The sequence below is a fragment of the Vipera berus genome (genome assembly GCF_964194415.1).
Source record: "Vipera berus genome assembly, chromosome: 4".
Classification (NCBI taxonomy): Eukaryota; Metazoa; Chordata; class Lepidosauria; order Squamata; family Viperidae; genus Vipera; species Vipera berus.
The window spans coordinates 59,745,112-59,760,441 of NC_138206.1; the positions used below are offsets into that span (position 1 = coordinate 59,745,112).

The 15,330-nt window shown below is 38.9% G+C and overlaps 1 protein-coding gene across 1 annotated transcript; it reads left to right on the plus strand.

The window, feature by feature from the left end:
• Positions 1-14,624, plus strand: FUNDC1 (FUN14 domain containing 1). Its single transcript, XM_081327941.1, has 5 exons — positions 1-372; positions 5,178-5,334; positions 5,998-6,073; positions 7,791-7,919; positions 14,041-14,624. Exons 1-5 carry the CDS (start codon positions 342-344, stop codon positions 14,116-14,118), a joined length of 471 nt encoding a protein of 156 aa, XP_081184067.1. The 5' UTR covers positions 1-341; the 3' UTR covers positions 14,119-14,624.
• Positions 14,625-15,330: the final 706 nt, after the last annotated feature.

Below are 15,330 nucleotides of genomic sequence, written 5' to 3' on the forward strand. Positions count from 1 at the left end.
AAATTAAAGAGCCTTTTATTTTCCGCAGGTTTTGTAGATACATAGCATTCCGGGGGGGTGGGGGGGAGACACAGTCTATATCAATTTCTTTCCCTAATTGCACATGCTTTAACGCAGAGCAATAATCAAAACTACAATTCCCACAGTCCCCCGGGAAGATTCGGCGATGACGTTACTCAGCGGCAGTCCAGGCGAGCGGGCGAGCCTGTTTTCTTTGCAACGCGCATGCGCTCCTGCAGGAAACCTTCGGAGTTCAGAATGATGCGGGGGGAGGTAGGTTGCGACTGAGCGTAACTCCGCGGTGTCTCCTTTCCTCCCGCTCTTCCCAGTTGCTACTAAACATGTCGTCTCGGAGAAACCGCCCCGCCTCAGGTCAGTGAGAGCCCTACTTCTCTCAGGGCTGTCATGGCGCTATTCCTGCCTTCCCCGCACGGAGCTTTGCCAGCATATCGGGAAGAGATTATAATCGCTTAGTCGAGGAAATCGTGGGGCCGTTCGGCCAGAAGTTGCCCTCTTTCCCCCCCCCCCTCCAGGCCTCCTCTGACCCTTGCTCTGCGCAGGAAGAGGCTCGCCTCCCTCCCTCCTTCCCGAGCGCACTGAGGGCTGGGCGAGAGCTGAGTGGTTGCGCGCGCGCGGGGGGCGGAGTTTCGCTCAGCCCTTTCCTCGGACTCCCGGCTGGGAAAAGTGAAGGGCAGGCGGGGCGGGGCGGGGCGGAGCGGAGCGGCAGTCTCTGGCGGAGGGCGATTCCGTTCGCCTTTAACCAGGCGGAAGAAACCTTGAGCGGGGCTCGCCTTCCTCGCAAAAGCGACTCTGCGCGTCAGAAGAGCCTCGCAGGCCCGCTCCCAAAATGGCCAACCAGATGCCTCATATAAGCCCAGGCGATTCAGAGCTATGCTACCTCGGGTCCTGGAGCATCGTGGTTAGTTAGTAGCCAAGCCACGAGGCATTGCCAATTATCGTCCCGAGTTTGCCTGTCGGATCCCGACGCAGCGCCCATCCGCTCTGTTCCCTTGTAGGAATTAAGGAAAGTTTCTCTCCTTGCCGTCTCTCCATTTAGTCGAGATAATGACTGAAGATAGTTTGAGCCCGTGTGTTCATGTAAACAGATTAGAATATATATATATACAGGAAATAAGATTTGTCCCGTGTCTGGGACTAAGCAAGTGTATTCTGAATGCTTAACAAACATTTCACACACACACACACACACACATATATATGTATATATATATGTGTATATATATATATGTGTATATATATGCATATATATGTATGTGTATATATGTGTATATATGTATATATATATACATTATATATGTGTATGTATATATGTATATATATACACACACATACATATACACACACATACATATACACACACACATATACATACACACACACACACACACACACACATTCACTGAGGGGATGGGCTGAGGCTCATTGTTCAGTCCCCGCTTGACAGCAATTATGCCGTAAGAAATAAGGCCTTTTTGAACAAGATTATTGGGTGCATTTTGTGTATGTGTAATTACCCCCTTTCATGGCATGTGTCCTTTGGTGCTTTATCTAGGACCAGGAAATAAAACAGCCTTCCAGCCTGTCCTATAGCACTGGGTATGAATTGGGATACACTCAAGATATTTTTGCTCCAGTAGTTTTAGTTGGGTGTACGTGGGTGTTTTATTTATCATGGAATTTATTTTTCTCAACTGCTTGGACTCTGGGAGATTGTGATAGAAAGCAAAGTAAATAAATACAATGGTATTTATCCAAATGTGTTCTTTTCCTGAGGGATGTTCCCATACTGATAGGAGGAAGAAAGATAACATGGTGCAAAATGTTTTTTTTACTGTTGCTTCTTTGCTTAGGAGGGAATCCACAATTGGTGTGCAATAAATGGCATTGTTAGGCTGAAATTCAAAATAAGCTGTGTTTGTGTTCACATGAGACACTTATAAATGGTTTTTTTTTTAAAAAAAAACACCAGCTAATCCAGTTTTATAGATTAATTGCAATATGTTCAACTACAAACTAGAGAAACATGTTTTGTGTACTCATCAAGCCCAACCATTTTAATTGTTATGCCATTTTATGTGATGCCATTTTACTTCATTTTTAAATAGTTAAATGATACTATACTGCTCAAAAAAATAAAGGGAACACAAGATAAGACATCCTACTATTAAATACAGTACATTGTGTTGTTTAAGTGTTCCCTTTATTTTTTTGAGCAGTATATATTTACTGCCTTGTGATTATTCTGCCACTAAACCTAGAGTTTTAATTTTGCAAAATGTTGAATTTGAGGATAGTGCCACTTAAATTTCAAATTAATGATGATTGTATTGTATTTATAATTTTAAATATTTTAAAATTAGAGATGTTGAGAAAATGTCAGTTGTAAATAGAACTGGAAATAATAGCTTATTCAGAGTTTATTACTATAAATACTTTTAGCTGAAGTAGGTTTATAAAATTCATTTTACTTATGTTTCTTTTTTCCCTAAATTGTATTTACCCTTTTAAAAGTTGAATTTCATTTTTCATTGTTCCCTTAAAGAATTATAATTAAGGACCACTGAAAATATAATACTTTAGAAATCTGCAGTAGGTATTATATATATATATATATCTTTCTTGCAATACATTCTAATATGTGGTGATCCATAATAATTTTTCTTCATGTCTATGAGTAGTTTCACTGTTCTTTCATAGATATGAGTAGATTCCTATGTCATAAAAGCTTTGTCAGTGCATGTAATTTTAAAGGATGTTAACAGATGTGAAATTCAAAATCATGAACTTCTAATGGCTATAATGTATAGGGAACTTTAGGAGTTTATGCTAGATTCAGTTTATACTAGTTCCTGTTACTAGAGTCTTTGGTTAAGAAGAAAGAGAAATCAAATCAAATTACAGGAGAGTTATAAGCTCTATAAGTGATATAGATCTTAACAATAGAATATATTTAGTGTATCTGTGGCATAGAAACTTGCAAACCACATTACAGTTAATCAAAGATTATTTTAGTTAGAGTAAATAGTTTTCTGTTCTACTGATTCTTATGAAAACGTGATTAGAATGTAATTCCAGATCCATTTATATAGTACATGCTTTCTTAACAGCCATTGGAAACTTGGTTGATTGATTATCTAAAAGCAATAAAAGAGCCTGCTTTTTAAAATTTGATTATTTTTAGAAGTTTACAAAAAATAGACAGGCTACTAAAATACACAGTAATAACATTTAATTAATTCAAGAAATAAGAATTTCAAAAAATTAAATAATTAGTGAAAAGTAAAACATTAAAAGAAAGACAACATTACAGCATCTTTAAAAACCCTGAACAAAATTTAACCAAATACAGTACTAAAAAATTTGTTGAAAATAGTCTAATATATGTGAAACTCATTTTCACTAATTTTCAAAAAAATACCATATAATACTGTATTATAACAATGACAAAAATACCCAGTGCTAATCTTAAAATTTATGCCAAAGAAAAACATATTTCTTCATCCTTTGACTTAACATACTTTTCCAGATTCCAACATTTCCAAGAGCCAGTACTTACTGTCTGGAATAATTAGAATATTACTTTCCTAATTTCTCTATATCATCATTCTTCCCAACTCCAGCCCATGACTAGTACAACTAAAATTTCATAGTCAAATTCCACACTTGGTAAATAATTCAACATCACATCTTTAATGTTGAGATAGTTTTCCATAAATCTAGTAAGGTAAAGGTAAAGGTTCCCCCGCACATGTGTGCTAGTCGTTTCCAACTCTAGGGGCCGGTGCTCATCTCCGTTTCAAAGCCGAAGAGCCAGCGCTTGTCCAAGGACGACATCGTGGTCATGTGGCTGGCATAACTAGACGCCAAAGGCGCACGGAACGCTGTTACCTTCTCACCATAGTGGTCCCTATTTTTCTACTTGCATTTTTACGTGCTTTCGAACCGCTAGGTTGGCAGAAGCTGGGACGAGTAACAGGTGCTCACTCTGTTACATGGCATTCGGGATTCGACCAGCCAAACTGCCTACCTTCTGATCGACAAGCTCAGCGTCCTAACCCACTGAGCCACCACGTCCCTTTATAAATCTAGTAGTGTATATTAAAATACTACTCCAGAAATGTAGTGCATAAACATTTCATATAACTCAATAAGTCCTCATTTTTTTTATTTCCAATAGAGAAAATCTGATATTATCCTTTTTAAGTACATTGTCCAATATACTCTAAATCAGGGTGTCAAACTCGCAGCGTCATGTGACGTGTCGTGACGTATCGTGACTTTTTTCCCCATTGCCAGCAATAGGGTGGGCACGGTTTTGGCATGATGCATCCGGCAGTTTGACACCCCTGCTCTAAATAGATGAATTTTGATGAATCAACTTACTTCAAGATCCTTAAATGCCATTTTAAAGAATATTAATAAAGGTAATCTTTGTTTAACAATCACAGTTGGGACTGGCAACTTGGTCATTAAATGAAGCCGTCACGAAGTGAAAAAATCTTGAGACTATGCTTACAATCCTCAGCTTTCATTTGTTTTGCTTATCTGCAAAGAAGGTAAATGCGGGCATTGGTTACAAAATTACCAAATAAGGTCTAGCAACATAGTAATATATTGGGAGCATTGGTGGAGATTCCATATCTAGGTTTGATTGGTATACTCATTGTTTTCTCTTTATCGTTGTTTTCATTACTAAGAAAATATAACATTGGCCCCCACTTTGACACTCTTTCCTTACTAAGGCCTGAAGATCTGGTTTTGTCAACAAGCCTGGGAACTCCAGAGTGGGATGGAGCTCCTCAAATGACTAATTTGATCAGGCATGCTGGCTGAGGAATTCTGGGAGTTGAAGTCCACAAGTCATGAAAGGGCCAAGTTTGAAGACCCCTGCATTTGATTGTTGACACCAGAGAGTGGGGGGAGCGTCGCCTTTTTATTGTTTTTATATTGGGTTTTTATCCTTGTAAGCCACAGGATCATTGAGAGTGAGTTGGGAGGCCATATACGTTTTCATAAATAATAGTTCGCATAATTTGCTATTCAAGGTAGCTCAGTGAAAATGTATTAGTATTATCTTGTTTCTTAATGCGTATAATTGAATAGTTTTACGTCTTTTTAAAATGTAGAAAGTGTCTGACTTTCAATTTCTCTTATAGAACATGATAGTGATGATGATTCATATGAAGTACTGGATTTAACACAATATGCAAGGCGTCACCATTGGTGGAACTGCGTATTTGGCAGAAATTCTGGACCTATTGCAGAAAAATATTCTGTAGCAACTCAGATTGTAATGGGTGGTATAACAGGCTGGTGAGAACAAATTACTTTGACATTCTATTTGGTACATTTGTTTTACATACAGATAGTCCTCAACTTAGAACAGTTTGTTTAGTGACCATTCAAAATTACAATGGCATTGAAAAAAGTGACTTACAACCATTTTTCACACTTATGACCGTTGTAGCATCCCCACGGTCACATGATCAAAATTTAGATGCTTGGCAACCGACTCATACTTATGACAGTTGCAGTGTCCTGGGGTTATAAGATCACCTTGACCTCACAAGCAAAGTCAGTGGGGAAGCCAGATTCATTTAACGACCTTTAACAACTTCAGTGATTCACTTAGCAACTGTGGCAAGAAAGGTCATAAAATGGGGCAAAACCCATTTAATTTTCTCACTTAGCAACAGAAATTTTGGGCTCTATTATTGCTGTAAATTGAGGATTATCTGTACTTAATCTGCATATATATAAAAGTGAATGCTAAATGTGATAATTTGTTGTTTTTTTGTATTGTCTGATGAATTATAAAATTATAATAGTAAAATATTTTTTCCACTAATTCATGTAAGTAATTTGCTAAAACTTCTTAAAAATAAATGTTTTTGTTGTGATTTTTGTCTTATGAATACTTATTTGTGTATTTGTCTGCACAGATCCTGAATTTTATTTCTCTTTTTCTTTCTTAAGGTGTGCAGGATTTTTGTTTCAGAAGGTCGGAAAACTTGCAGCAACTGCAGTAGGCGGTGGCTTTCTGTTGCTACAAGTAGGTAGATATTGTTATTCTGAAAATATGAATTTAAATAAATGTCAGTTAAGTGTTTTGCAAATAGAAAAGGAAATAGAACCTAGAGCAGGGGTAGGCACAGCTGGCTCAGGAATTCTGGGAGTTGAAGTCCATGAGTCATAAAAGAGCCAAGGTTGCCTACCCCTGACCTAGAGAAATAGGTTAAATAGAGGGATTTGAACTCATGGGGACTCCACCTTAGGCATAAAAACCAAGATGGGTGACTTTGGGCAAGTCATTTTCTCTCAGCCAAATCCTCACATGGCTGTTGTAGAGAAAACAGGAGGAGGAAAGACTATTAGATATGTTCACTGCTTTGAGTTATTTGTAAAAATAATAAAGGTGGTATACAAATAAATATTTAAGGGGATTGTGCAAGCAGATTTTTCAAAAGTGTTAAAGCTATTTTTAAAAGAGAAAATAAAAAGATAAGCTTATATTTAACAACCAATCACATGAACTAAACAAATTAATCATTTTACATATTCCCAATGTGCCATAGAGATAACCCAATTCCCTAAAGTGTACTTGAGAAAGAAGCTAATAACTAGGAAGAAAAAATACATTCTACCTGCAAAACTAGACATAGTTAGGTACATCCTATAGATTTAATAAAAACATTGCTGTGTCCGTTTTTGTATGGATTTCTATTAATAAACTGCATACTAATGATTATAGGGCTTTGTCTAAAATCCAGATATGCACATTTTAAAACACACTGCACTCAAATAAGCCTGATTGGCTCTTAGATAAAAGTTCATGTGTCTTTGTAAGGAGAACAAACCTATTTCAGGTTGTTATTTTGTCTAGGGAGATATGTAATGTGAAATGACAAAAATAATATCTCTTATTGCAATTATTTTCTTCCATAAATACAGTTTAAATCTTTAAAAAGGATATTTCTGCCTTATCCTGATGGCAGCACCAGGCACAATATCCACATGTGGTCAGCCCTCCTGGTTAAACCAGCTAGAAAACACAATTCAATGAGCTAAATCTACTTTATTATAAGGCTAAATTAACAGAATCTTGCAAGTCTGAAGTCCAGACTTCCAGCTGTCACTTTTAACCATCTGATCCATTAGGCCGGTGCTTCCTAAGTTTCTTTCTCAGACTGTTAAGTGACTGAAGGCTCCTATCTCTGTCTTGTCCAACGCAGCATCTCTCTCTCTTATCCCAAGGTCATCCACACGTTCCATTGCACATGTTCAGAATGTGTCCTTTCAATTTGCTGTTCGTACATCAGAATATTGTGGTGGAAGAGCTTTTACAGCTTATTTTTTAGTTGTTTGCCTTAGATGGAGCTTCCGGACTGTTTGCTTAGTAAATTTTAGGCTGCCTACCTCATATACATGACTGTGGATGGCTGGTACATATTTGGGAATCAAATTTGGGCTAAAAAGTGGTATCTCTGCACTCACCCCATTTTCCCTGCTGCAGGGGAAGTAGAGAAAGTGGAGCATGATATGAATAGATCTTTCTACGGGTGGGGTGATGTTGGGTGTTTTTTTGGCCTACTTCTGTCTTAACTGAACACAGACATCATTTCCTGAGGCCCCTCAGCCAGCTCACTAGTGAGAATAGATTTGTTTATGAAGTATAAAACTCTCTATATCCAGACGGTCTTTTAAATGCTCAATGCAGATATATTATTTCTTGTATTCTTAAACTTGTTAACACTTTTTTATGTTCCTAGATAGCTAGCCATAGTGGTTACATACAGGTTGATTGGAAAAGAGTTGAAACAGATGTAAATAAAGCAAAAAAGCAGCTCAAAAAACGTGCAAACAAAGCAGCACCCGAAATCAACACATTAATTGAAGAGGTAAAATATGTATTATTGATTTTACATATTGATTTTCTGTAATTTCTTGGTATAGGGATGTCCCATTCAGGAAAAAAATGTTTAATAGATCTTCAGAATGTTGTGTCTCGTATAGATTAGCTTTACTCTGAACTTGTCAGAAACAGGTTGCTGCCTACCTGGAATATTTGATTGTTCAGTAAATAAGAGCCTTAACTGTTACTGTTTTTATTTTAATATGGTTCAGCTGTTTGGGTGTTTTATATTACTTATATATTTATATTTGTGTTATGCTATATGTTATTAAACTATTTTTGTCTGCCTCCAGGAGCCTACTTTTTTAGGTAAAGAATTGTATGGAATATTTAAAAACAAATTTTAAAATTGCATTGGCTTTACTCTACAAAATCTTGTATCAAAACCAATTTGATAGTCTTAAATTGCCATATACCTAAATTTTTAATGTAGCAGGTTAGTGGAAGTAACTTGTACAGCTTCATTTAGGAGTTATTATTTGAATTATACTACATATAGCATTATTGAGGATTTGAGATACTTTCTATAAAACAATTTTAAAATACAGGTAGTCCTTGAATTACGAGTGTAATGGAGCCTGCCCATTCGAAAACTTATAGAGTGAATTTCATACCTCAAACGAGATCATTCCCTTGCTTGTTAAAACACACGCGGCTCGTTAAGTGACTATGAGGTATCTCATGGTGGGAAAGGCCATGGAGGGCCTAGTGATGGAACAGGCCCCCAAGCTCTCCCCAACCCACTAAGATACCGCAAGCTTCCCCCTCCCTTCCTGCCACGCCAGACTCACCTGGTAAAGATCCGTCTCCTCTCTGCTGCGGTTCCTGCTGCCTCCTGGATCTGAGACCGGGGGATGCTTCCACAGCCACCCCCGCGGCCCAATCCGGGCTCCAGAGGTGTTTTTCAGGCTGCTGCTACCTGGATCTGAGGCCAGCAAACACTTCTGCAGCCCCCCCTCCACAGCCTGATCTGGGCTTTGGAGGTGTCCCCCAGCTGCAGTTCCATTCTCTTTTGCAGAGAACAGAGGCCTAAAGTACCATGAAATCACACACGATCAGTAGTGTGAGATCTCGCCCCACTGATCTCACATGATGTTGTGTTACTTTAGGCCTCCATTCTCTGTGAATGCACCGAAGGCGTGGAGCAGCCAAGAAAGCAAAAGATCTCGATTTTCGCAGGGTGAGTATTGAAGGCCTGGTGCGTAGGGCAGGGCTTTTCAACCAGTGGTACGGGTACCACCTGTGATACATTGGCACCTGACAGGTGGTACGCGACCATCCTAGAAAAGTGGTAGCAGGGGAGGTGAATGAGCTGAATCAGTGGCAGCACCGCACAAGCCTGAGCGAGAGATGGCTGGAGCTGCAGGGCTGTCGGCTCAGTGGAAGCGCCAGGATCAGCACCAAGCTCCAGCTGGATCTCAGCGCTGATCCTGGCACTTCTGCTGAGCCCAGAGGAAGCGCCAATCAGCTGGAATGTTGCAGCATCTTCAGGGTCTTGTGATTTACACCCAGCAAACGGGGGGAATAAAAACCAAACACCCCCCCCCCACCCCCACTGCTAATCCTCAACAGAAATGCTCACAACAATGAAAAACTCGGACAGGAGGAAGAGCGCTGCCGGGCGGGCAGGCAGGTCTCTTCCTCGGCTGTGGCTTGGACACATTTTTCAGTGCCATTATAACTTCAGTCACTAAGTGAACTGTTGTAAGTTGACGACTAGCTGTACATCATCACTTTTTTCCTTTTTTTTTTTTGGTCAAGTTTTAAGTTTTTGACACCTTGCTAGGTGACTGGTGGTACTCGATGTTGCCATATCCTAAAAGTGGTACAATCAGTGAAAAGGTTGAAAAGCCCTGGCGTAGGGAGTCCCGGGGGGGATGGGGGGGAGGGAGGGAATAACCAGGGTGAATGTTGCAGAACCACCGCAATCCCTCCTAAGGGTGAACGACTGCCGTGGTGCTGCAATATTCATAATTTTGGGACTTCCTCGTAAGCACTAGGGGGCACTCATCACGTAACTTTGAACGAGCGTTAAGTGAATGCTCATAACTCGGGGATTACCTGTATATTATTTCTAAATATTAAGGTAAATTGTTCCTTTTAAATAGCCTATCTTTCTAAACCTTAATTAAGAATTATACTATATGCTATTACTTTTACAATGGCTATTGAGCTTCAAAACTAATTGAGTGAGGATATAATGTCTACATAGGAATAAAAATGGAAAGAAGGTAATTACAGGGGGGGAAATTAAACAAGAATTAAGCTTTTATTTTCTAGTTTCTTATTCCCCTCAATATCTTTATAATAATTATTATAAATAACAATATATTACTATAATAAGTTGTAAAGTGCTAAAAATAAACTGAATAAATTGCTTTTTACCAAAGTAGATTTTGCATTAATATGTCCCTAACAGAGATTTTAAGAATATGAAGAATTAATAACAGATATAAAGAAAACAAAATTGGAGTCTTTAGAGATTTAGGATGATCATAATATAAACATAATACCTCAAATACATGCTTTTAAAATCATAACTTTTTCTCCAAGCTTTAAAAAAATGATAAGCATAGGTGACACTTGCTATCTATGATTCTATTACACCAGTTTGGCACGATGGGCCTTGTTATTTACAATAAATATTTTTTTGCATGTCCACAGTTTAGGACTTGTTTTGTATTATTTAATGTATAAATTATTTTTTTAAATTAGTAGTACTACTGTTATTTATTACAGCTTATACCTGATCCAGGTGATATTGCCATCCAAAACATCTGGAGATGCTCAAGCACATTTGGATTGTCCAAACAGCTAATGGATCCAAATGGTTTTCAGAGAACACTTGGGGCAAAAATCCAGCCAGGCAATACTTTCTTGTGCCTGGTAAATCACTAGCAAAGGGAGGCAAACCTAGTACTATGTGAAATTGCTTCTGAGTGGCTTTTTTCTGCTGGGCAATCCTAGTTGCTTCTTTATTTTACGAGGACTTCCAGAAATCAGATCAACTTAAATAATTGTTAGAATGCTGGTAGAAGAAAATGAAAAATGATTTTAACCAAGCATGAGTTATATGCCCATGTTCAGACCTAACTCTATAATGATAAGGGTGGCAAAACATCTTCACTATTACATTAATAGACATCCAGGGTGCCTGTTTAGAGTAATGAATTCTCTATTAGAAAGAAGTTAATGCCAAGTTCTCCATCTGGTCAGTGTGGCCAGTTTGCACAGCAAAATTGCTTGGCAAGGGAAGTTCACTTCTGCTGGTCCTCAGTGGGTTTCCATGACTATGATATATTTTACTGGATGGCCTTATGGAGTTCAGGATTGAAAATATCTTCCAATGCTCCACTCTTTCCTCAGAAAGCAGATGGAGACATTACCATGTTTCCCCAAAAATTAGACCTATCCCGAAAATAAGCCCTAGCTTGATTTTTATGCGTGACCCTAATATAAGCCCAACTCCAAAAATAAACCCTAGTTAAGACACTGCCCATTCCGTCCCACCGTCTGGTGGGGCGAGGCATGTGTAAAAATCAAGCTGGGGTGGAACTGCCCCACACGCCCTGCACCCGCTTACTTCAGGACCGCCCCAGCCAAGCTTCCCACGCCCCAACACCTGTCACACCGCTGCCTGACTTCTGTGGCCACTCGTAGCAGGACACCACGTGGCATGTTGCACCAGGGCCACTGCTTGCGGCAGGACGCCGCATGGCGCATCATCCCACATGGCATCCTGTTGTGAACGGCAGCACCGGTGGAACACGCAGCCTGCCGCGAGCAGCGGCACCGGCATGATGTGTGGCATCTTGCTGCGAGTAGCGGCACCAGCATGATGCAACGCATGGTATCCTGCCACGAGTGGCGGCATCAGCACAATGCGCCACATGCCTCCTGCCGCAAGCAGCTGCAGAAAAAGGCAGTGGTGCAACAGGTGTTGGAGCGTGGGAGGCCTGTCTGCAACAATCCTGAAGTAAGTGGGTAAGACATCCCCTGTCTTATTTTCAGGAAACACGGTAGTAGTGGGAAAGGGGAAGTGAGTCAGTGATCTCTGCTTTGCAGAATGCTGTATATATTGCTCTTTTCTCTCCTGTTCACTCTGCTGGGTGAGGTCATCTGTTCCAAGATACATCATATATCATCATATCCTGGTGATGCTCAATCACTATCCTGGGAGGTAGGGCAAATATTATTGATGTCCTTTCTGGGTACTTGAAGACCATCAGAGATTGGATGGCACAGAACAAACTGTAGCCGTGCCCAACCAAAGAGACTTTGCCATTGGGGCAGTCCATTGACATTAGTGTTCTCTCTAGAAGACAGGCACAGTCCCTGGAGAAGTAGGTTCAGGATTTGGGATTTCTTCTAGTCTTACAGCTTTTGCTAGTACAGCAGGTGGAAGCTGCGATTTGAAGGGTCTTTGCCCAGCACTTAGTACACCAGCTATTCATTATTGGCAGAAGAGGACTTTGCTACAGTAACTTAGGCCCTTCTTACCACCGGGTTAGACTATTGCAAGGCACTTTGTAATAGTCTAACCTTTTAAAGATAATTCAGAGACAGTAATTAGTACAAAATCCAATGGCCTATATAATACTAGCACTTGCTGCCCGAACATATTACACTATTTGTTATGGGTCTCTGCGCTAGATGCCAATTATTCTGTGTGCAATTTAAGAAACTCATTTGACCTAACAAAAGCTTTTATGTTTTGGCACATGGGTAATTTACAGGGCTGTTTGTGCCAACCCAAACTCAGCCTAATCAACTAGGTCATCTATGGAGAAAGTGTTTCTAGTGTCCCACTTTGGGGGATAAAAGGAGCTACGTCTTGGTTTCAAGGCCAGTTATGTGCAACAATCTTCCTGTGAAAATCAAGCTGATTACCTCACAAATTTTATTCAGAAAGATATTGAAACAGAACTGCCCAGATGGCATTCTAATTAAATTGGGTCATCTCTCTTATTTGGTGAATTGTTTTATTCTTGATATTTTATTGTTACGTTGTTTTGATTTTATGCTAATGTTATTTTCACTGTATATCATGTTAACTGGTAAGAATCGTTTGATTGTGGTAAGATTTAAATGTGATAAGCATGGTACTGTCATGGAATAAAGTGACAATTGATACAAAAACATATACATTATTAACTGAAATGTTGTTAGTGCTTTTTAAAAGTTAAGCGATTCATCTTCAAGTTCAGTACTAATAAAGAGTCTATTGCAGAGAACCAGAGCCAGGTGAAAAAGCTCTTAAGAGGGCCCTGAACGTGCTAGTATGTAGTAGAATCAAATAATTCTGGCCTATTGTAATATTATTAAGAGACAGAAACAAAGTAAGAAAAATGCATGAACAGCATACTGGTTATGAATCAAGGTATGGAATAAAGTGTTAGATTGCCCAGTCAACAGACTACTAGAATAATCCAAGTCTGACACAGTCAGGACATTAAACAAGAAATCCTGGAAAGGCAGGTTTTAGGAGGTTGTGGGCCTTTTGTTTTTGCATTTTTGTTTTTTAATAAGGATTTTTAAGTTGCTATATTACTCATTTGGGTTTCCAGTAGCTCAGAACAGATAACCTTGGAACACAAAATGAGAAATGGGTGGGGATTGAGATGATCAGGGTATCAGAATACAATAACCTCTGTCATATCATGTTCAGTTTAAGACAATGAGAGCACATCCAATCTGAAACCATATTACAGCAGTTATAAAAAAAATCCCACATTGTTATCCACAGAAAGGGCAAACAAATCTGAAAGTAGTCAGCATATATGTAGAATTGAATTTGAAATTTGGAATACAAATTCAGAGCACATAATGAAAAAGAGTTCCATCAAGAGAATAATAAGGGACCCAACACTGAGCTGTGAACAATTCTTACTGGCAAGAGGAATGACTGAAAAATTGAGCTATTCCATGAAGCTTGAGAACATTCTGTGAGATTAATGCTGAAACAGCTAAATCTGCCGTTGGGAGATGTATCGCAGAAGGCTGAATAGTACTACAAATAATATATTTATAATATATTGTATATAACTGCTCATTGGTTAGCATCCAGTGCATCTATGCAATCTGACATAAACCTCTTTCATTTTCAGTCAACAGAATTTCTTAAACAGAACATCGTGGTATCTGGTGGGTTTGTTGGAGGCTTTTTGTTGGGTCTTGCATCTTAAGGACATGATTTTCATCTTCCTGCTGACTTAACCACGGAAAAGATGAATGACAGCGATGCATAGAGCTTTTCTATCCTCCCTAAATCTCCTGAGCAAGAAGGATGGAGTCGCCAGATACATTGGAGCATTTTATATCTTAGGCTTTACTTCCTTACCCTTACTGAAGGAGGTTTTGCTGAAAATTCTGCTGCGCGTTCAGTATCATTCCCAAAGAAAGAAAAAGGCTAATTCTCGTGTTTTCATTTTCTTTTAGAGTTCATATTGAATATGTTATTTTTGTTCTGCACTTCTCATTTTTAGAGTTTATATTTATTATATAAAATTATCTCATACTGTGGTTAATAATGTTATGCCAAACATGTACAATATTGTACTTTTAAGTGCAAGGCTAGTCTACTTATTTTTGAAATCACAGCATAATAATAATAATTTGTACATGTATTTTTTTGCAAAGATGAAATAATAAGCAACTATGAACCCATTAAAGTGTAAAAATATCATTAGGAGATCTTTGCTGTTTTATATTTTCATTCTTTTCTCAACTTGGGATTGTATTATGAATCTGCATTCAAGCAGCCTGTATGAGATGCAAACCATTATTATCTTGATTCTGGACTACAAATTACAACTCATTCTTTCAATGCTGCAGCGATACCACTGCATAATGGTACCTTTGAAAAATTGAGTTAGTAGATTAAAAAGTCCATGCAATTATACTGATGAGGAAAGGAAGTTCATGGCTAAATTCCAGAACAGAAATGGAGGGGTGTGGGAGATAAAAGAATAATAGAGTTGAAAGATACCTTGGAGGTCGTCTAGTCCAACCCCCTGCTCAAGCAGGAGATCCTATAGCATTCCAGACAAGTGGCTGTCCAGTCTCTTCTTAAAAGTCTCCAATGATGGAGCATCCACAACTTCTGAAGGCCAGCTGTTCCACTGGTTAATTGTTCCCACTATTAGGAAATTTCTCCTTAATTCTAAGTTGTTTCTCTCCTTGGTTATTTTCCATCCATTGTTTCTTGTCTTGCCTTTTGGTGCTTTGGAAAACAGGTTGACCCCCTCTTTGTGGCAGCCCCTCAAATATTGGAATACTGCTATCATGTCACCCCTAGTTCTTTTCACTAGACAAACCCAATTCCTGCAACTGTTCTTCATATGATTTAGCCTCCAGCCCCCTAATCATCTTTGTTGTTTTTTTCTGCCCTCTTTCTA

Coding starts and splice junctions, on each gene's coding strand:
- FUNDC1 (XM_081327941.1), top strand. CDS start 342: ATGTCGTCTCGGAGAAACCGCCCCGCCTCAG. Junction 373..5,177: donor GAGAAACCGCCCCGCCTCAG/GTCAGTGAGAGC, acceptor TTTCTCTTATAG/AACATGATAGTGATGATGAT. Junction 5,335..5,997: donor ATGGGTGGTATAACAGGCTG/GTGAGAACAAAT, acceptor TTCTTTCTTAAG/GTGTGCAGGATTTTTGTTTC.